The sequence below is a fragment of the Monoraphidium neglectum genome, assembly GCF_000611645.1.
Source record: "Monoraphidium neglectum strain SAG 48.87 unplaced genomic scaffold scaffold00753, whole genome shotgun sequence".
NCBI classification, from domain to species: Eukaryota; Viridiplantae; Chlorophyta; class Chlorophyceae; order Sphaeropleales; family Selenastraceae; genus Monoraphidium; species Monoraphidium neglectum.
Window position 1 is genome coordinate 1 of NW_014012875.1, and position 18,308 is coordinate 18,308.

The 18,308-nt window shown below is 63.6% G+C and overlaps 8 protein-coding genes across 8 annotated transcripts; 3 read left to right on the forward strand and 5 right to left on the reverse strand.

The window, feature by feature from the left end:
- Positions 1 to 529: 529 nt before the first annotated feature.
- MNEG_5144 (glycosylphosphatidylinositoltransamidase) lies at positions 530 to 2,826 on the reverse strand (the record flags this gene model as incomplete). Its single annotated transcript, XM_014046373.1, has 4 exons — positions 530 to 1,225; positions 1,630 to 1,802; positions 2,124 to 2,425; positions 2,636 to 2,826. Coding segments are annotated over 4 exons (1,362 nt in total), but the record flags the coding sequence as incomplete, so codon positions are not given.
- Positions 2,827 to 3,488: 662 nt separating this feature from the next.
- Positions 3,489 to 5,609, reverse strand: MNEG_5145 (Chlorophyll a-b binding protein; the record flags this gene model as incomplete). Its single annotated transcript, XM_014046374.1, has 5 exons — positions 3,489 to 3,653; positions 4,137 to 4,301; positions 4,706 to 4,946; positions 5,210 to 5,255; positions 5,456 to 5,609. The coding sequence occupies 5 exons, from the start codon at positions 5,607 to 5,609 to the stop codon at positions 3,489 to 3,491; spliced, it is 771 nt and encodes a 256-aa protein (XP_013901828.1).
- Positions 5,610 to 6,568: 959 nt separating this feature from the next.
- On the reverse strand, positions 6,569 to 7,781 carry MNEG_5146 (hypothetical protein; the record flags this gene model as incomplete). The annotated part of the gene is made up of 2 exons (XM_014046375.1): positions 6,569 to 6,908; positions 7,132 to 7,781. The coding sequence occupies 2 exons, from the start codon at positions 7,779 to 7,781 to the stop codon at positions 6,569 to 6,571; spliced, it is 990 nt and encodes a 329-aa protein (XP_013901829.1).
- Positions 7,782 to 9,004: 1,223 nt separating this feature from the next.
- MNEG_5147 (calmodulin) lies at positions 9,005 to 10,790 on the reverse strand (the record flags this gene model as incomplete). Its single annotated transcript, XM_014046376.1, has 6 exons — positions 9,005 to 9,046; positions 9,354 to 9,446; positions 9,725 to 9,805; positions 10,178 to 10,335; positions 10,600 to 10,639; positions 10,755 to 10,790. 6 exons carry the CDS (start codon positions 10,788 to 10,790, stop codon positions 9,005 to 9,007), a joined length of 450 nt encoding a protein of 149 aa, XP_013901830.1.
- Positions 10,791 to 11,128: 338 nt separating this feature from the next.
- Positions 11,129 to 12,232, forward strand: MNEG_5148 (NADH:ubiquinone oxidoreductase 16.3 kDasubunit; the record flags this gene model as incomplete). The annotated part of the gene is made up of 3 exons (XM_014046377.1): positions 11,129 to 11,428; positions 11,583 to 11,664; positions 12,093 to 12,232. 3 exons carry the CDS (start codon positions 11,129 to 11,131, stop codon positions 12,230 to 12,232), a joined length of 522 nt encoding a protein of 173 aa, XP_013901831.1.
- Positions 12,233 to 13,421: 1,189 nt separating this feature from the next.
- MNEG_5149 (chaperonin) lies at positions 13,422 to 14,379 on the forward strand (the record flags this gene model as incomplete). Its single annotated transcript, XM_014046378.1, has 3 exons — positions 13,422 to 13,532; positions 13,857 to 13,996; positions 14,331 to 14,379. The coding sequence occupies 3 exons, from the start codon at positions 13,422 to 13,424 to the stop codon at positions 14,377 to 14,379; spliced, it is 300 nt and encodes a 99-aa protein (XP_013901832.1).
- A 497-nt stretch (positions 14,380 to 14,876) lies between these two features.
- Positions 14,877 to 15,937, reverse strand: MNEG_5150 (hypothetical protein; the record flags this gene model as incomplete). Its single annotated transcript, XM_014046379.1, has 4 exons — positions 14,877 to 14,966; positions 15,116 to 15,185; positions 15,416 to 15,521; positions 15,673 to 15,937. The coding sequence occupies 4 exons, from the start codon at positions 15,935 to 15,937 to the stop codon at positions 14,877 to 14,879; spliced, it is 531 nt and encodes a 176-aa protein (XP_013901833.1).
- A 1,207-nt stretch (positions 15,938 to 17,144) lies between these two features.
- On the forward strand, positions 17,145 to 17,775 carry MNEG_5151 (hypothetical protein; the record flags this gene model as incomplete). Its single annotated transcript, XM_014046380.1, has 3 exons — positions 17,145 to 17,212; positions 17,454 to 17,481; positions 17,704 to 17,775. 3 exons carry the CDS (start codon positions 17,145 to 17,147, stop codon positions 17,773 to 17,775), a joined length of 168 nt encoding a protein of 55 aa, XP_013901834.1.
- Positions 17,776 to 18,308: the final 533 nt, after the last annotated feature.

Consider the following 18,308-nt stretch of genomic DNA (forward strand, 5'->3'; position numbering starts at 1 on the left):
CCGCCGCGCCGCCCGCTGCCCCCCGGGCGCCCGCCGCGAGCGCCGCCGGCGTGGACCGCAGGGCGGCGCCGGCGGCGCCGCAGAGCACGTGCGTCAGCAGCACGGCGCGCGCCGCGGCGCCCCACTCTGCCCGGTCTGCTGCCAGCTGCATCTGCCCGGGGCTGTGCGGCAGGCTCTCGTCCTGGCGCCTCTTGGCGGCCGCCGCCTGCGGACAGCGCACGGCCACCACCATATGCCCCAGTGGGTGGGCCGAATACATGAGCGGCAGCGAGAGCAGGCGCAAGTCCTTTGATGCATGCAGCGCGCCCCGCGCACGCTGCGGCGCAAGAATGGCGCCTCAAAAGGCAGGCAGAACAGAATCCGTCAGCAGGCCCGATCACAGGAATGACGCGCGTGCTCCCAACACACACCCCCAAACCAAAATCGACCCGCCTCATAGAAGAGAAGAAGCCCCAGGCTCAGTCTGCTTGCCTAGGACCCGGCCGAGGTTAGATCAGCACCAGATCACCAAAGCATCCAGATCACGCACCTGCAGCACTAGTACGAGGATCGGCGCCACGACGACCCCGATGTACTGGTCCACGCTGAGGAACGTCCTCGCGCTGACTAGGACGTACAGGAAGAAGCTGTGGTGAAACTTCTCGATGAGCACGCTGCAGCTTCTCACTGAGAGCTCAAGGGCCTCCGCCAGCTGCGGCCGCGCGGCCGCGGACGGCAGCGGCGGCGCGGCGGCGGCGGCGGCGGCGGCGGCGCCGGAGGATCCGCCGAGGCGCAGCAGCCGGAGGGTGGCTGCGTCCGCGCTCGCCGTCTTGAAGGGCGCGTGCGCGCCGAGCGGCAGGCCCCGCGCCTGGCGCCACGCGAACGCGGCGACCGCGGCCGCGCGCTGCAGGTGACCCAGCGCGGCCGCGCCGGCGGCGGGGCCTGCGGCGCGCGCGGCAGCGGCCGCTAGGGCGCGCAGCGGGGCTGGGGGTGGGGCGGGGGGCTCGTCGACGTGCGCCGCCCTGACGTATGCGCTGGCATAGTACTTGAGCAGCCAGTACATGTCGAGTTTTGGCAGCTGCCCATCATATCCGGGCAGCGGAAACTCGATCGCGTCAAGATCACCGACGGCTGCCTCAAGCACGATCGCCTGCTGCATCACGCCCGCGCGGCCGAAGGGGGCCGCGCCGGGCGCGGCGGCGCCCGGGGCCGGTGGCGGCAGCGAGCGGACGTTGCTTGGTCCGGGCTGCGGGGTTGAGGAAGGGCACGGAGGGTGGTGCGGGTGCGGCGAGGACGGAGCAGGCGTGCTTGGGAGGCGCGGCAGTGGCGGCAGCAGGGGGCGCCCTCTAGAGGACCGCCGCTCTCAAGACTGCACTTGCCCGTGCCTTCGCCATGCTACCAAGTCGTATCCCATGAGCCTGGACGGCTCCAGGAGCGGGCGACCGCGGGGTCTGAAAGCAATCCTAATCCTAATCCTAATCCTCATCCTTAGCCTTCGCGGCGACCCCAGAGCTTCCACGCCTGGGCCCCAGCCCGTCCGGCCCTGCACCAAGGCAACTTGCGCGTCTCCTGCACTCCCCCAAATCCCCCAAGGAAACCGCCCTCTGACGCGCCTTCCCTTGCCTACCCCCACCCACACCCTATCCCCACCGTCTGCTGGTATTCCGCCACCCAGGCCGCCACCCCCTCCACCAGGCCGCAGCTTGCGTCAGAGATGACCCAGATCACATCCTTCGCCAGCCAGGGGGCGCCGCGCAGGTGCAGCAGCAGCGCGTGCACCGTCGACACGGCCAGGGCGGCGCCCGCGGCGGTCTGGTTGAAATCTGGGGATGAGTGTGAGCGTGTGCGTGTGCGTGTGTGATAAGAGGTGTGTGGGGTGAGTGTGTGCGTTTGCGCGCGCGGGTGCCAGTGACATGGATGGAGGAGGGGATAGGGGGAGGAGCGGAGGGTGAACCTCCTGTCCCCACAATGGAACCTGCGGCCAACCAACCAGCCCGGCCCCAGTGAGCATTGACAGCCACATGTGCTGGTCCACCTCTTCCCTCTGCTGCCCCGCCATGGGCCATCCGGACGCCAGCCGCGCCGCCACCACCGCCGGTCCCGCACGCGGCGCCCCGTGCGCCGCCCCGCCGGACGCTCCTCACCCGCCGCAAACGGCTGCAGCGTCACCGGCGTCACCAGCACTATCGACTCCTTGCCGTCGCCGCGCGGCGACCGCAGCACGGCATGCAGATTGCTGCACAGCAGCTCCCCACCGCCGCCGCCGCCGCCGCCAGACCTGCCGCCAAATCCAGGGGGCCGTACCGCGAAGGGCTGCTCGTAAACTTCGAGGCCGGCGCGGTCGAGGGCGCGCCGCAGCTTGTCGCGGAACGCGGGGGTGCGGAATGCGGACGCGAGCGCGTCCGACAGCTTTGCTGCCGCGGAGAAGGCGTCAGGGGACTGTTGCCTGTTGAGGATTTGGTGGCGACAGGACCGGCATACCTGGGGCACTGGGCTTGGCCGGCGCTGATTGCCATGCGTCGTGGGAACAGCCGCGCAAGCCTGGCCCCGGCTGCCATGCAAAATGCGCGATACCACGCCCGGCGCCGCCCGACTTCAGTATTGTAACACCGCGGCATCGCGATCGAATGCACGCATGCAGATGGCGCGCACCCACCTGATGGTCGGGCGTGCCGAGCCCGCGAGCAGCGCGTTCTCATCAAAGCTGATGTTGCGCTCCAGCAGAGGCAGCGCACCAAACCCGACGACGCCGGCCGCTAGCAGCACGTACGAAAGCAGCGTTGCATGTCCCACGATTAGATCTAACAATTTCTCGATGGGCTTCTTTTTGCGCGTGGGTGGGTCCATTCGAAATGAATGGATCGCCCGAGATCGCGGGCCCCTGACTTGTCACAGCTGTGCGTCAGTGTATGCACAACATTGTCACAGATCTGTGATGTACATGCAAACTTGTGTGGCTGTGACCTGTGTCACCAAGTCACGCATGCCGCCTGCGTGCACGCATCCCAGGGGAAGCTGCGTGCTGCACGAACGTGCAGTGCTGATTCTGGTGCTCTGCTTCCAACATCGCACTACACGTGCGCTTCTATCACATGCAATAGGCTACGCCTTGTACGTGACGGATGTCGTCCTGCTGTGGTAACAGCATACGGGTGCGGTCAAACACATGCTGACCTGCCCCTGCGATGCTGCTGGCCTGCTCAACGGCTCAGTGTCACAAGCAAACCTGCTCGGATTTACACGGGCGGAGCTCGAGCTCCTCTCGAAGGCTGCCCAGCAATATCGCTCCTCATTATTGCGTGACCAAACAACAAAGCACAAAAAAACACCAAACCCAAAACCGGCCGCGGCGCACCGCGCGCCCGCGCTGGCGCGGGCCGCAGACGCCAGGGCGCTGGCGCGCCCCCGGCTCCGCGGGCCGACCGCCTTCCGCGCACGGCGCGCGGAGCCTTGGCCCCCCTCTTGCACGCAAGCAGTCTCACGGCACGCCACGACGACGTACACCCTGCTCAGTTGGCGGCGGGCCAGAGGCAGGTGGTGGGGATGCTGAGGCCCTGCACGTCCACCACCTTGGGGATGGCGCAGGTGCCGATGTTGGTCAACCAGTTGTCGCCGGCCGGGTCGCTGAGGTGGCCCGACAGGGACGCGAGCGGGCCCTTGCCGGTGGTCTGGGCCTGTTGATTTGGGAGGGGGGGGACGAGCGGTTCACTTTGATGGGGCGCGGCGCAGGCTGCGACGATGCTTGATACATGTGCGGCTTGATTGACGGATGCATGTTCCCAATGTGGGGGGCCTTCTCATGCCGCCAGTGCGGTGTGAAATCCATGCTCCTCAACCCTAAGCGCAAAAAAAGCATCTCGTCCTCACTGACGCATCCGCGCCCTCGCTTCGACTCTGGGAGCAATGCACCCTGTCGCGCCTGCTCTCACACTCAAGATGCTCTTACAAATCTCTCGTACCAAACCCGTGTCATCATGTGCTATTGCAGACTCCAAGTCACCAACCTTCCATACCACAGATGCTTCAGATCAACTCGCAAGCGCACGCGCGTGCCCGCGAACGCCTGCAAATTGCCAAATGCCTCGTACCCCTCAACCAACCACGCCACCCCCCACCCCCCACCCCCAATGCACTGACATACTCCCTCCTCCCCCCACCTGGAAGGCGAAGCCGATCCAGGCGATCATGGCCAGGCGGCCGTTCTTGATCTCCTTGGTCTGCAGCTCCTTGAGGTTGCCCTTGCTGAAGCCCAGGGGGTCGAAGATGCCGCCGGGGTAGCCGGGCTCCAGGTTGGGCACGCTGTTGCCCTTGAAGATCGGATCCTGGGGGTAAGGGGGGTAAACAAGGGGACGGTTGGGAGTGCTGCGTGAGCTGGTGGGCAGGCGGGTCCAGAGGAGGTGGCAGGGGCGGAGGTGTGCGCAATTAATGGAAGCAAGAGTGTCGATTCCGGGTGATGGTGGAGGGAGCCACGGCTGGGGAGAGGGGCGCATCCTGCGGAGCTGCTGCCGGCCCTGTACCAGCCCTGCGCCGCCGCTCCAAGGTCACGCCGACCCCGCGACGCGCCTGCCTGGCCGCCACCGAATCCGGCCCAGCAGCCAGACAGAACAATCCCCTTTGCAGCCTGCAAGCGGCGCCAGTGCGACCTGAAGCGGCTGCAGGCCGCGGTGGCCCAGGGCAGCTGTCCGGCGCGGCGGTCCAGGGGAATGAAGGGGGCTGCGGGCCACACCTGGTTGACGGAGCCGAACTTGCGGATGTCCTGCCACCTGCGGACCTCCACCCAGTGCATCAGCAGGAACTCGATCGCCAGCAGGCCGCCCAGGTTGACGTTGGTGAAGGGCGCCGGCAGGTTCTGCGGCAGCGCGGCCTCGGTGTACCAGTTCACGTTGGGGTTGAGGATCTCCTGGCCCAGCACGCCCGCGGCGCCCAGCATGGCCCAACGGGCGTGCACCAGCTCGGCCTGCCTGTGCCTGCGGGCGGGGCGACCAGGAGAGGTGCGCGGGGGGGGGGGATGCGGGCTGGGTCCTGGCGTGGTGCGTCGCTAGATCGCGTCATGTGGCGCTTCGCACCGCCGCATAGGATCCAGGAACGCAGCGATTGCGAGCTTGCGTCACTACTGCGTGCCACTGACTGCCATGCAGCCCTCGGCTCCGCAGGCAGCTAACGCCGGGCCAGGCAGCGGCTATTTTGCGGCCGCCGGCTGCCCCGCATCAGATATGCAGAGTTGGCGCACCAGGCGAGGGCCTTGGGGTCGGCGCCCAGGCCGGCGGGGTCGAAGCCTGCAGCGTGATGTGGAGCGAGCGGCGCAGCGGCGTTTCGCGCCGCCGTACTGCGACAGCCGTTCACGACAGACGGAACCGAGAATGTGCGTCGTGAAGATGCAGGCGAGTCGGTTCTAGGGCGCGGGTTCCATTTTCAGACTCCCGGTCTTCGTCCAGAACCCGGGTCGTCGGGACCCCGATCTACGGCAAACACGCACCCCTGTCGCCGGGAAGAGAGCCGTCCAGCCAAGAAGGAGGCGCAACACCGGGGGCCCACAGGGCACGCTCCGCGCGCACGACCACGCTGCGGGTCGTCCTGCTGGCGCGGCCGCTGTTCAGGCCCTTCGCCACATTGCCAGACTTGAGCATCATATTTTGTGTGATTTGTTGCGACGGATTTCAGACGTGTGTGATGGGATCACCGGATGTGATGCGCGGCCTGAAATCTGGCTCGCTGGGTGACTGTGGAAATGATAAAGTGAGTTGAGAAGTCAGTTTTGCTGCAATCCGGCTGCGGAGTCGATTTGACCCGCGGCACCGTGACCCGATCTGCCCGCCTGGCTGCCGCTTCGCCGCTTGCGCCCAGGGTGATTCTGGCAACTCGGCGCCAGCCATTGCTGGCATGGACCGCTCTTGCTTTGGGCTGGTTGCAATGGGCAGCAAATGGTTTCGCAAGGGACAGCAGGGGATGCAGACGCGTGGCGGTTGGCAACTAACTGCCTGCCAGGGCTATCTAGGTCTACAGCCTGCAGATGATTGCCCCCATAGCCCTGCTGTTTTTCATCCGACATCGTATGAACTATTATTTGATGCACAAGCTTTTGACTTATTACAGGATGAAGAGGTGTGGGTGGGTAATGCAGGTGCTGTTGTGCAGCAGCAAGAAACAGTATGCAGTGCCAAACCGCCGAGCATAAGGCCAAAAGTGTGATTGGCTGCACATCGCTGTGCCAGAGCCGCCTCTGCAGCTAACCGAGAACAGGCAGGCTGAAAGATCAACAGTTCAAAAGCCCCCTCGTGAAAGATAAAGATAGTATGCCTTTTGCAGCACATGAAGACTTGTGTGAGGGCAATGAACACGACGCTGTTGTAGCTACAACCAAAAACACGGCCGGGCCACACACCTGGAAATGCTGCATGTGTAACAAAAAGATCTCTCGCTGCACCCCTGCGCCTGTCTGGCAGGTGCTATGTTTTCATGCTCCAAGGGCTGCGCCGCCAACCGTGGCTCCGGCCGACAACGGGAAACCGCCAAGCGAGCGAACCAAGGCACCGCTGCATCGCAGCGTGCTGGAGCCGACAGCGCTGCGTGCGTCTGCATGCGGCGCGCCTCACAGCATGCGCATGTCTGGGTAGTCCCGCGTGAGCTCGTCGCGGCTGAAGTAGTCGCCCTCGGCCTGCGGCGTCCACAGCACCTCCACCCCCAGCACCTGGTCACACCTCAGCCCGCCCAGCGACCGCAGCGCCGCCTTGAGGGCGTCGCCGCTGCCAATCTTCTTGGGCAGCTTCACGTCACCCTGGGTCGCCACCAGCAGCGTCACCACGATGAGCTCGTCGGGGCGCGCGGAGGGGCCGGCGGGGGCGCTCCTGCGCGCGCGGCGCACGCCGCCGCCGCCGCGGACGTTGACAAGAGTCTCCTCTGTGAACTTGCTGCGCTCGGCCAGGGAGGCGCTGCGTGGTGGCGGCAGGGCAGGCAGGAGAGGTAGGGGGTATTGAGACGGGTGGGGGACGGTAAACGCGTGAGCGGCGGCGAGGAAGCATAAGGAGGCAGCGCGCCCATGCTGCAGCATCAGCAGCGGCCGCGTCAGCACGGCCCGCCTTGCCCGGGGAAACATGCAGGTGCTGGCCAAGATCACCCCTACAGGACACCAACGCCCCCCGGGCCCCCGCACACCTGTTGAACAGGCGCTCCAGCTCGGAGCTGTCCCCGACGGCCCTCTTGCCGCCTGAAACAAACTCGGCGTACTGCGGGTTGCGCAGCAGCGCGAGCGTCACCTCCTGCAGCAGCTCCTTGAGGCCGGCGTTGGACGACGTGTCGGCGTCCTCCGCGATCTGATCAAGATCGCGCTTCAGATCGCGCGCCACCGCCAGCAGGCCGACCTGGATCTTGGTCAGCTGCAGGCTGCCCGCGGCGCCCGCGTCGGGCCCGAGGAGGCCGCCGCTGCGGCCGGGCGCGAGGGCTGAGGAGGCCGCGGAGAAGGCGATGAAGGCCAGGGACATCAGCAGCAGCGCGTCCAGCACCGGGGACGCGGGCGACGCGACCACGGCGGCGCCGGTGGCGTAGGGGGCGACGACGACGGGCGGCGCGACGACGGGGGGGCCCATGAGGCCATACGATGAGTAGCCGCCGCGGTAGAACGATGGGGGGGACACGTAGCTGCCGCCATAGGAGGGGGCGTAGCTGCCGCCGCGGCTGTAGCCGCCGCCGCCGCCGGAGTAGCCGCCGCCGCCGCCGTAGCTGCGGCTGGGGGCGCTTGAGCCTGCAAAGCCGCCGACGCGGCCGGCGGAGCGCGCGGCCTCGGCTGGGCTGACGTGGCCAAACATCTGCGGGGTCGATGGGGATGAAGGAAAGCGTCAGACGGGTCAAGGCGCGTTTGCAGATGCTGCGAATGTGCGTGGCCCGCCCCGCGAGCATCCATGCGGGGGCAGCAGCGGAGCAGCATGCGTGTGGCTGGGGGATGGACTGCGCAGCGCAGGCGCCTGAAGGCCTCACCAGAGCAGCGGCGACGGCGGCGACGGCGGCCCCCTTGACAATTGTTGACAGAAACTCCCTCACAGGCCCCTTTTGCTGGTTCTCCGAGGGTTGGTCGTCAACCACGGGCACTGGGGCGGCCTTCAGAGCGGAAACGCGCGCCTCAAACCCTCGAGCGGCTGCAGCAGCAGGTGCGGCGGCGTGCCGCACGGCCGATGCGCGAGATGCACCACCGATTGCTCGGCTGGGGTGCGCGACGGCGACGCATCGCAGCGAGCGCGGCCGGTTGATCGTTGGGATATGGCCGGCAAAGGGAACGCGCCGCTGCGAGCGCGCCAGGTCGGCACTTGCGCTGGCCTTGTGTGTGAGCATGATGCGTGCGTTCAAAAACGATTTGTCTGCGTTGTAAAAACGTATGAGCTGTGGGTGTGATAACGGGTCGATAACTTATGAACCGGGTCGGGTTGTGCTTCTGTTCTCTTGTCCGGTTCCAGCTCAGCGTCTTCTGGAAGCAGATGCGCGCCCCCCGTTCATGCTCGATACGTAAGGGTTTGTCGCAAAAATTCCCGTTTATACCATGCATGCACACTGCAGCTAGCATCATTCTTTGGTGGCTGATCGCATGGACCCATGCACCAATGCGCGACTCCCCACAAGCGCTTGACCAGCAAGACGTCTGAGCAGCAGGTTACCGCTTTGCCAGTGTCCACAAAGCTGTGGCACGAGCCATTTTGCCCCAGGGCCTCAACTCGTGTCCGCAGTTCAGCTTTGGACCCACTGAACTGCACATGGCGTTCTCTATGTCGGTTCCTGTCACTGCTCACAGCGTGCTAGTGCAGGGGCGCATCATCAGCCAAAGTTCTTGTTTCAGAATAAGTGGTGATTGCCAGCGCACCCATCACACACAGCAGCAGGGTGACAGGGCACCCGGGGCGCGGCAGGCCACAAGAGCCAAGTGGTCAGCTGCCTCAGCCAGTCGAATGTGTGATGCGTGGCGTCCACACCACACACTTGCGGTTTGCACGCGCTTAGCCCAAGCAAGAGACTGGGACAGGGCAGCAGTAGCTTTGCCGCATCACTTGGCGCACATCATGCGCACAAACTCCTCGTAGTTGACCTGCGATGGAAAAAGGAGGAAGGGGGCTCAATCATCATGGTTTCGGCGAGGCGAACCAATGTGTGTGTGTGCGGGGGGGGGGGGTGCGGGGGCGGCGCGGCACAAGACGTGGGTGGTCCCAATGGAGGGGGGGAGCACGCCTGCCAGCCACAGCTATCGCCAAATCTCCTGCGAAATGAGCCCGCGCCCTTGCTGTAACATTGGGGACTGAGTGCTTGGCGCAGACCGGCGCCAAGCCGGTCTGCGCCAAGCACTCAGTCCCCGACTTTCCCACTCAACAGTTGTGATGCACCACGCTGCGCCGCACCTGGCCGTCGCCGTCGACGTCCGCCTCCCGGATCATCTCGTCGACCTCCTCGTCCGTCAGCTTCTCCCCCAGGTTAGTCATCACGTGCCGCAGCTGTTATTGCGTTTGTGTGTGTGTGTGTGTGTGTGTGTTTGTGTGTGTGTGTGTGTGTGTGTGTGTGTGTGTGTGTTTTAATGGGGGGAGGCGTGCACGCGCATGTGTGTACGCTTGCATGGGGACGTGCACGCATGTGGTAATCAGGACAGCAGCCAACAACAAAGGCAGCTGGGGAACGGGTGCGCTGGAGCCCCCAAGCCGCCTATCGTGCATGCCGCCAGAGACCGTACTGCCGTGTCAGTACATGGCCCAAGGCTGGTATAGTTGGCACCAACCTCAGCCGCAGAGATGAAACCATTGCCGTCCTTGTCGAACACCTTGAAGGCCTCGCGCAGCTCCTCTTCGTGGTCAGTGTCCTGCAGTAGTGTGTTGAGTCGCCGTGGAGCGGGCGGGCATGGCAGTGTTACGCGGCAAAGCAGCTGCGGTACGGCAAGACGCGCCAGCATGGCAGAGCGCCAATAATTTGAGCTGCTCTCTGTTGTCCGCAAGCACGCTGGCCGCCTCACTGATGTCCACGAGCGCGGCAGCGCGGTGCGCTGTCTCCCGCATGCACAGCGGTACGGCCGCGCAAGGGCAGGCCCCTGCCGGGAACGCGTGCATGCGGCCAACTACCAAAAACCACCGACCATCAGCTCGGTCCTCATGGCCCTGCTGCAAGCTCGGCAACACCAGCAACATCCCGCTACCTATGCATTCTATCAGAGTGGACATCGCTCGCCGCAGCACACCTTCATTTTCCGTGCCATGAGGTTGAGGAACTCTGGGAAGTCGATGGTCCCGTTGCCGTCCGCATCCACCTCGTTGATCATGTCCTGCAGCTCCGCCTCGGTCGGGTTCTGCCCCAGCGAGCGCATGACGGTGCCCAGCTCCTTTGTGGTGATGGTGCCTGCGCAAGAAAGCGGGCACAGGGGCCGGCCGCTTTGCTGTGGATGCGCAAAAGTGTGTCAGTAGTTATGGTGCCGCTGCCAGTTGGGGCCATGCAGCCCAGCGGCAGGGACAGCATGCGCCCGGTTTGCACGGTAAAGGACTGCCAACAAGCTTTCCTCATCCATGAAGGCCACTGCATGGACTGGCAGGAACTCTTAGAACACGCGCGAGTGTGCCTCCAGATCGCATCCCTCCTTCCGTCCCATCTCTCTGGCCCACGCACCATCTCCGTCCTTGTCAAAGAGAGCAAAGGCCTCCTTGAACTGCAAGCGTGCAAGGCGGGCGGGGCAGGCGTGGAGAGGGTCGATGTGGAGGTCGGGCACAGGGCTCGGGCTCCAGCGGGCTCACCGATGAACCTCCACATTCAAAGCCGCTCACCTCAGCGATCTGCTCGTCCGAAAGGCTCTCAGCCATCCTTGCGCCGAATCACCAGTGCTTGGGGTGTTTGACAAGAGCTTGTGGCGCACGAAGGGGGCGTGATGAAAAGCTATCAAGTGTGAGGGCAGCTTTAATGTGCGATCGAAGTGGGTGCCGCCTCTTTCCGAGGCCAAGGTGACGATCGCGAGCAGCTGCCCTTGGTGATCTGGAAGAAAACTTCTGTTTCGATTTTGGTTGGCCATCCTCTGTACTGCCCTATTAGCAGTGATACTCTGGTTAGTGCGCAGCATCCCCGGCACCAGGGCTCTTCATTGTGCTGGGCCTAGCGTCTTAAGCGCCTTGTCGCTATCTGGAAGAAGTAATAATCTGCTCACATGCTGGTGCAGGCCACGCTCGCCGCGCAGCGGGGCCCTGCGGCCACGCTGCCGCAGCTGCTCGGCACGCTGCAGCGGTGGTTCGCCGCTGAGGCCAAGGGCGCGGCCGGCGGCAGCGCCGCCATCACCCCTGCGCCCAGCAAAAAAGACAAGTGGGCGGCTGTGAAGCTGCCCGAGGACACGGTGGCGGCCATCCCCGAGACCACGCTGCCGGGGCAGGCGTTTGTCGGCGACCTGCGCTCCACCAGCGGCCTGGGCCTGGGCGACGGGAAGACGAGCCACACCTCCAAGTGGCTGACGGTGCGGCTGCTTCCAGGGCCTCGCACAGTGCTGCAGCGGGAGCATGTAGCTCCACTGGGCAAAAACCAGCGCTGCCTCTGGTACCTGGCCGGCAGCTGCCCTTTGCGGCGTTGGCCAATCGTGCACCCACGACACTCCCTTCGTTTGACACCAGGCTGGTGCCAAGTCTCCGATGGATTACATACAGGAGGCTGAGCCCATCAAGGTGTCGGGCATGGTGGTCGCCAGCTACGGCAGTGAGTGGCTGAGTGGCGTGTGGTGTCGGGGAGTGGGGGTTGCATGGCGGAGGTTTTTCCGATGCCCGTGGCGCGGCGGCCACTGTTGCTCCAGAGCGAGCGGTACGGCAGCGACAGGGGAGGCCGCGGGCCAGTGTTGGCCTGTTTGGGCAGCAGAGTGCAATTGGTGCGAAGAGTGGGTGTTGATTGGTGGGCTGGTCATGGGGTCCACAGCGTCGTATGGGCGTTCACGTCGTGCGCAGTCGACATTCGACGGCAGGCCTCCGACAGCGTTCAGCCGTCAACTGGCAGAACTCCAGCATGGCAGACACACTCTGGTACGAAGCTGTTGTTTGACTGGGCAGGTTTTCAGGCAGGTGGCAGCACACAGCGCCTCCTGACTGCAGAAGTAGCGAAGTGTCCCGGTCTTGGACTGCCCGCCCGCACAGGCGACGACCCGAACCTGGGGTGCCCGGTGGAGTACATCAGCCTCAAGGGCACCAGTTATGACAAGCCGGCGGTCTGCAAATACACGGGGAACAAGGTGTGGGGGGTTTGGGGGCAGGAACGGAAACTGGGAGGCGGCTGAACCTTGCTGGTCGAGCCTGAGCCTTGTGCACTGGCATCTGGGCGGCACGGACCCCGTCGCCAAGGGATGGCATCTTTGGGAAAGCAGAGGGTGCTGCGCCGCTGCGTTATGCAACCCGCATCCGGCATATTGCGACGATGGTCTGGCAGCATCAACAGGGGCCAGCGGGTGATGCAAGTTTACTCTCGCCCTGCCCCCCAGCTGAGATGCTGTCCGTCCGCGCGCTGTTCCTTGCACTGCACCCCTTGTATCGGCAGTTTTACTCGGACGACTGGAAGCATGGCGGTCATCATTAGTCAGTCATTAGCAACAGCAGCATCTGCAGCGGTCGAAGCTACACCAAGGCCTCGGCTGTGGTGCCGGTGCACAGGCTTGACGGTGGTTGTTGGGGCGCCTGCCTCTCCTGTCGTGCATGCTTTTGTTTTGTGAATTAGTCGTTGCGGGCCATGGCGGCGCCTGGGCGCCCTGCTCGCTTTGCATGTTGATCAGCCTCGGCTTAAGGATAGACAGTCATGGACTTGCTGCCACATTGGATATCGCCATGCGCTTTCCCAGCGGACGTCGCTGCTGCACAGTAATGCTGTGTGGGCGGTGTTTTTACGGGGGCTTGAACTATTGCAGATCGCAAAACAGGGACGACAAAGGACCAGACTCCTCCATGCAGATGTCTGCCGACACCGATGGCCGGATGCTTGCTGGGCTGTACATCCGGTGTGAGTGGCCAACAGCAGTCACCAGCACCCACTGCGCACACGGATGAGATGCTGAATGTACTGCAACATAGCATCGGCCATCTGCTACTTTGGAATTACACACATTTTTCTATTCTCATAGCCTGGCCGGCCTGTCACGCGCCAACGAGCCGACGTCTCCAGACTGATCTGTGCGGGCACGCCTGAGCTTATCACTGCGAGGCAAGCCGCGTCTGGGGCGCGCTCTATCTGGGTTCATTTTGCCGCACCTTTTGTGGCTGCAGAGGCCATCAGCAGCGATCTGACTCTCCGCTTGGGATGCGGGGTACGAAGTGGCCACCAGCCCCGTCTGTTTAGCAAACACCCTGATATGCACGCCCTTCTGCGCACCTCATTCGGCCCGCACTCACAGCAACACACACCTCGCCGCCCGAACGCATCCTTGCGCACCCCAGCAGCAGCAGCAGCAGCAGCAGCAGCGACAGGGACCCTGCACCATGGCCGCGCGACGACTCATTCCCCTGCTGGACCGCGTCCTGATTGAGCGCATCATCGCGCCCACCAAGAGCGCGGGTGGCGTGCTGCTGCCAGAGTCTGCGGTGACGAAGGTGAGCACCCTGGTGGGCAAGGTGGTTAGCCCGCTTCTGCAGATCGTAATCATCCAATCACTGACGAGACGGACGCTGTGGAAGTTTTTCTGGTGGCGTACAGGCAGCATGCTCACATACCCTTCAGACACGCACACAAAAAATGCGCCCATGGCGCATGCAAAAGTGGGAGCACGCATGCGCCCGTACACACGGACAAACACGTACACATATATTCATACACACGAACGCACTCACACATACACATGCACACACGTACACACACGCGTACGCACACACCTGCACACGCGTGCACACTTTCCTCCACCCCGCAAACACGCCCAGGTGAACGAGGGGGTGGTGCTGGCCGTCGGCCCGGGGCGCCGCACCAAGGATGGGGACCTGCTGCCCCCCAGTGTGAAGGAGGGCGACAAGGTGCTGCTGCCAGAGTACGGCGGCAGCCTGGTCAAGCTCAACGACAAGGAGTGAGCACCAGCACGGCCCGTTATTGCATGCTGAGAGGCTTGCAGCTGCGGGCGGGGCAGGCCTTGTAGTTGTGCGGCGGCCTGGTTGTTGTGAGAGGCGGATGCAGCATTCGTTGCGCTGTGCAACCCTGCTTTGCTCAGCGCGGGTGGGGGTCCTTGGTATGGGAATCAAGGTGGGTGTAGCACAAGGGATTCCAGGGCTGGCTGGATTTCAGGCTCTGGGACCGGCAACAGCAAACGAAGGTAGGGAGGGGTGCCAAAGGGGCAACCCAGCTGCCAGCAACGCACGGGTCTAGGGGGAATTGTGACACCCGGCCCCCTTGCCCCGCCGCAGGCTGTTCTTGTACCGCGACGACGAGCTGCTTGGCATCCTGGCCGACTAAGCGTCGGCCTAAGCCAATTGGCTGCCAACGTTGGCCGAGTTTACCCGGTCACGTGTGAGAGAGAGTCGCCCTCCCTGCGCCCTTTCACCTCCAGCATTGGTTGTTCATGTTCGTCTTCTTTCAAATTGGTGCATGCTTCTGCATAGGCTGCTCTTGGGCGGCCGCAGCCTTCTGCTTTGCTGATGAGATGGACCAGGGGGCAGGTGTTGTTGCGGCGCCTTGTGCGGCGGCGCTTGCAGATTGCCGCAGGAGCTGTAAGCAGGCTGTGGGCACGCGTCCTGTCGGCAGCGGTTTAATCCTGATGTACGGCTTTGCACGACAAGGTATACTGCAGGGACCGGCAACTGGTCAGAGACCCGAACGCAGCGGTTCCCGGCACATCCAGGCGTTCACGCAGCAGCCTCCCGAGGATGACCGGCAGCTGAACGGACGATTCTAGAAACTGCAGTTACACCATGCCCAAAGCCTGGCAGTCGCCGCAACCGCAGTCAGCGCAGTCAGTACATGGCCTTCAGCGCCGCCTTTTTCACTTTCCTGCTCTGGTTGCCTGCAGCCCTCTCCTGCAGCTTCTCCCCAAACGCGAGCGCCTGCACGGCAGGGTAGTCGCGCATGGAGGGGGGCAAGGCATGTGATGTAGTCGGTGGGGCGAGCAGCGAGTGAGCACAGGCCGCAGTTGGCGGCGCGCCGCTGCGAACCGCATGGCGGGGCGCCGCAGCCGCAGGCCGTGCGCGCGCACCTTGTCGTGCTTGGCCATCTTTCTTAGCAGCTGCCGGGAGGTGCGGTTGCCGCGCTTGCCAGTAATTTTCCTGAGAGAGTCATCACGCGGCCAGGCAGGGCCGGGTCAGGGGTCCATGCACAAGGGGCAACGCGCATCGAAATGTTCACCAGGCACAATACAGCAGATCCTGCTCATGCGATCCTGGCGTTGTTGGCCAGTTTAGTGCGCCGTATGCGATGACGGCTGTGGCCAGCGCCAGCAGCGAGCGGGAAGAGCTGCCATGCATGAGGGCCCCAGGCAGGCGGTGAGAGGCCTCACATGCCACCGCCTGTCTTCACTCCTAGCTTGCCGGCGCCGCCGCCCTTGCCACCCGCATCCGAGGTGTCCATTGCCTCCGAGCCGCCGCCGCCCCTGCCCTTCTTGCCTTCGATTGTCAAAGCACAGCGGGCGTAAGTGAGAACGGACTGGCCCTGAGCAGTAAAGCTGGATTATGCCTGGGTCAAGATAGGCGAGCGCGCGGTTCGCCCCTAAGCGCCTTAAACCAGCAGGGCTGAGGGGCAATCCTGCACACTCACGGTGCTTCTTGCCGCCGCCGCTGCCGCCTCTGCGGGCCAACGCCTGGGTGTCAGTCCCCCCCATGACCATCTCCGTGACGGGCGCGCCGACGGCACCGCTGCTGCTTGGGGCGCCGCCGTCCTCCCCGTCGAGCGCCATCGCCGCCGGGCCCGTCTGCCAGCCGCCTGCGTCGGCGCTGCCGCCGCCGCCGGCCGGCTCGACCGCTGTGAGCGCCTCCCAGTCGATTCCCGCCTTCCCCTTGTTCTTCTTCTTGCTCTTCCCCATGCTGCCGCACTGCCTGTTCCCCTCAAGCTGTGCTTGCAGGCCCAGGGGCTGCGCTGCTGCTGGTGGTGCGCTCCTGCAAGCCTCGCAGCTTACGCACGGCTACTGGTTTGCTCTAACGTTCTGTATCTGCTGTGCCCTGCTATGGACACAAAGGGATGGCGTCGTGGATTTTGTTTGTTCAATGCCCTTTTGGGGTGCATACACACCGCCGCCCGCTCACAGGCGGCCGCCGAGCAGCGTGCAGCACGAGCTGGGGCGACGCAGCGGCGGCCGGGGGCGGCGATGCGCAACGGCTCCGGCTGCTCACAGCTCAATTTGATTCGCTCTTTATCTTTCAACAATACCGTACAGCGCGGGAGTCCTTCAGATGGCTGCAGCGAGATGACTAGTGTGCCGAGTGCTTGTCGCGAGGATCTCGAGTTAAGCTGAACCCGTAAGCGGGCATGCAACGCGATCGCTTGAGTTGATTGTGGTACCGTACACGAGTTAAAATATGTAAAACGAGTGCAGACCGTAACATACGAAACAAAGATGAACGTGTTGAAGAGCAATGCGCGCGTGGCTCAACCGTGCTCCCAAAAGCACTCAGTGGCAGGAATCGTCGTAGGCAGGCGTGCAGCGGCGGCGGCGCTTCTAGCGCTTGGTGTGCCCCTGCGTGGGCGCCCTCAGCGTGCCTCGTCCATTTTTTGCTCGAGGCCTACAGCATGGATGGCGCATCATGCGGGCGCATCATGCGTGCATGCAACTGCTTGCTTGAACACGGAGAAGGGGTCTGAATGGGTGGCAGACCGCAGTGTCCGCCTTTGCTCCACGGCCGCATTGTGACTCCTCACCCTGCAGGATTGCTGCGACCCAAGGATGCTGCAGCCGAGCAGGCGGCCGCCAACAGCAGCACCACCAGCAGTGGCGGGTTTGATGGCACGACCGCAATCACAATTACCAAAACTGACAAGTCCTTCAAGGTGTGGCCTCTCAGAGGGTGTGAATCCGGTCCTTGCGCACAGCAACCACCACAGGTTGCGTCGCATTGGGGCACAAAGAGGCGAGGACCGGGCTGGAAGGCTGGTGGGCGCAGAAAGGCGCCCGTCAGCCAAGTTTCAGGTAGCCTGGACGTTTCAATAAGCATCCTACCCATTGGCGGGGCGCGGCAGCTTCCAGCGGCTGAGGCCTGCCCCTCTCATGCCACTCGACACCCAACAAGGCCTACATGGACGCGAGGGACGAGGCGATGGCGAACCAGTGCCCCGGTGGCATGTTTGACTGCGACGGCGACAGGTGGTTGCCTGCCTGTCCCCCCCCCCTCCTTGGACGCGCTTGTTTATGAGAGCAGCAGGGGCGGCTTGTCGTTCTGGCGCGTTGATTGGAAGGCATGATGACACGGATAGCGGCGGCCCAGCTCGCTTTGGCATTCGGCTGGCAGAAGTGAGCTGCATGCAGACCGTATTGCGCCTGTGGCTGATCATTATGATGAACCTTCCCTGCCACCACCCGTCACACTTGCTGTGCCACCTGCCAGGCGCGACTACGCAAAAAAGCAGTGGAAGGTGGGGGTCCCCCGGGCTGCAAAACGGGGTGGCAGCTGGGCGGTGTTAGGGTGCCGGTGGGGGCAGGTCTGTTGGCGCAGCCTATGGAGCCGTTGGTGCCCAGAACCCCCGCAACCAGGGATGCCAGCACACTCACTCACCCTGCCAGCGGGCCGCAGACTCAGCAGCTGTGGGCTGTGTACAAGCCATGCAACCTGCCGCCTTCCCGCGTGCAAACCCCAGGACTTTCTTGACAGCGGCGGCGTGCCCAAGCGCATCCGCGACGGCAAGACGGGTGGCCCGCGCGCGTTCTGAGACGCTGCCATACTTCCCGTTTCGAGTTGTGCTTGTCAGTCCACAATCAGCAGCACTTTGACTGTGTTCGGAGCCATGCGCGCGCCGCCCTATGTATACAACACGCTGTTGCATGCTCGGGGCGTCGAAGAATGAGGCCATGACATTATCTGGCCTTGGGGTATCCTGTTTTGGCTGGAAGCGCGTTTGCGTTGATGCACACCTTTGCAGTGTGATTGTCCAGTGCCTGACGTGCGCGCCGCCCTCCTCCTCGCAACTTGGACTTTCTTAATTATGATCATAGATGGGATGTCACCTGCTGCTTCGTGTTGTAGTGCGCATTTGCTTCCTCATGACGTCATGAGTAAACAGCTGCCGAATACATCAACATACCAAAACAATTCTCCTATGGGGGAAATGTCCAACCCTGTGCTGGTCAAATGCTGGGGGGGCTTCGGAACTTAAGGAGGCGCCCAGCTGTGAAGGTGGTCCTTCCTGTATAATATTCATGATGTTCCTCAATTGTTTGTTTGTGTTGACATTTGGAACACTCT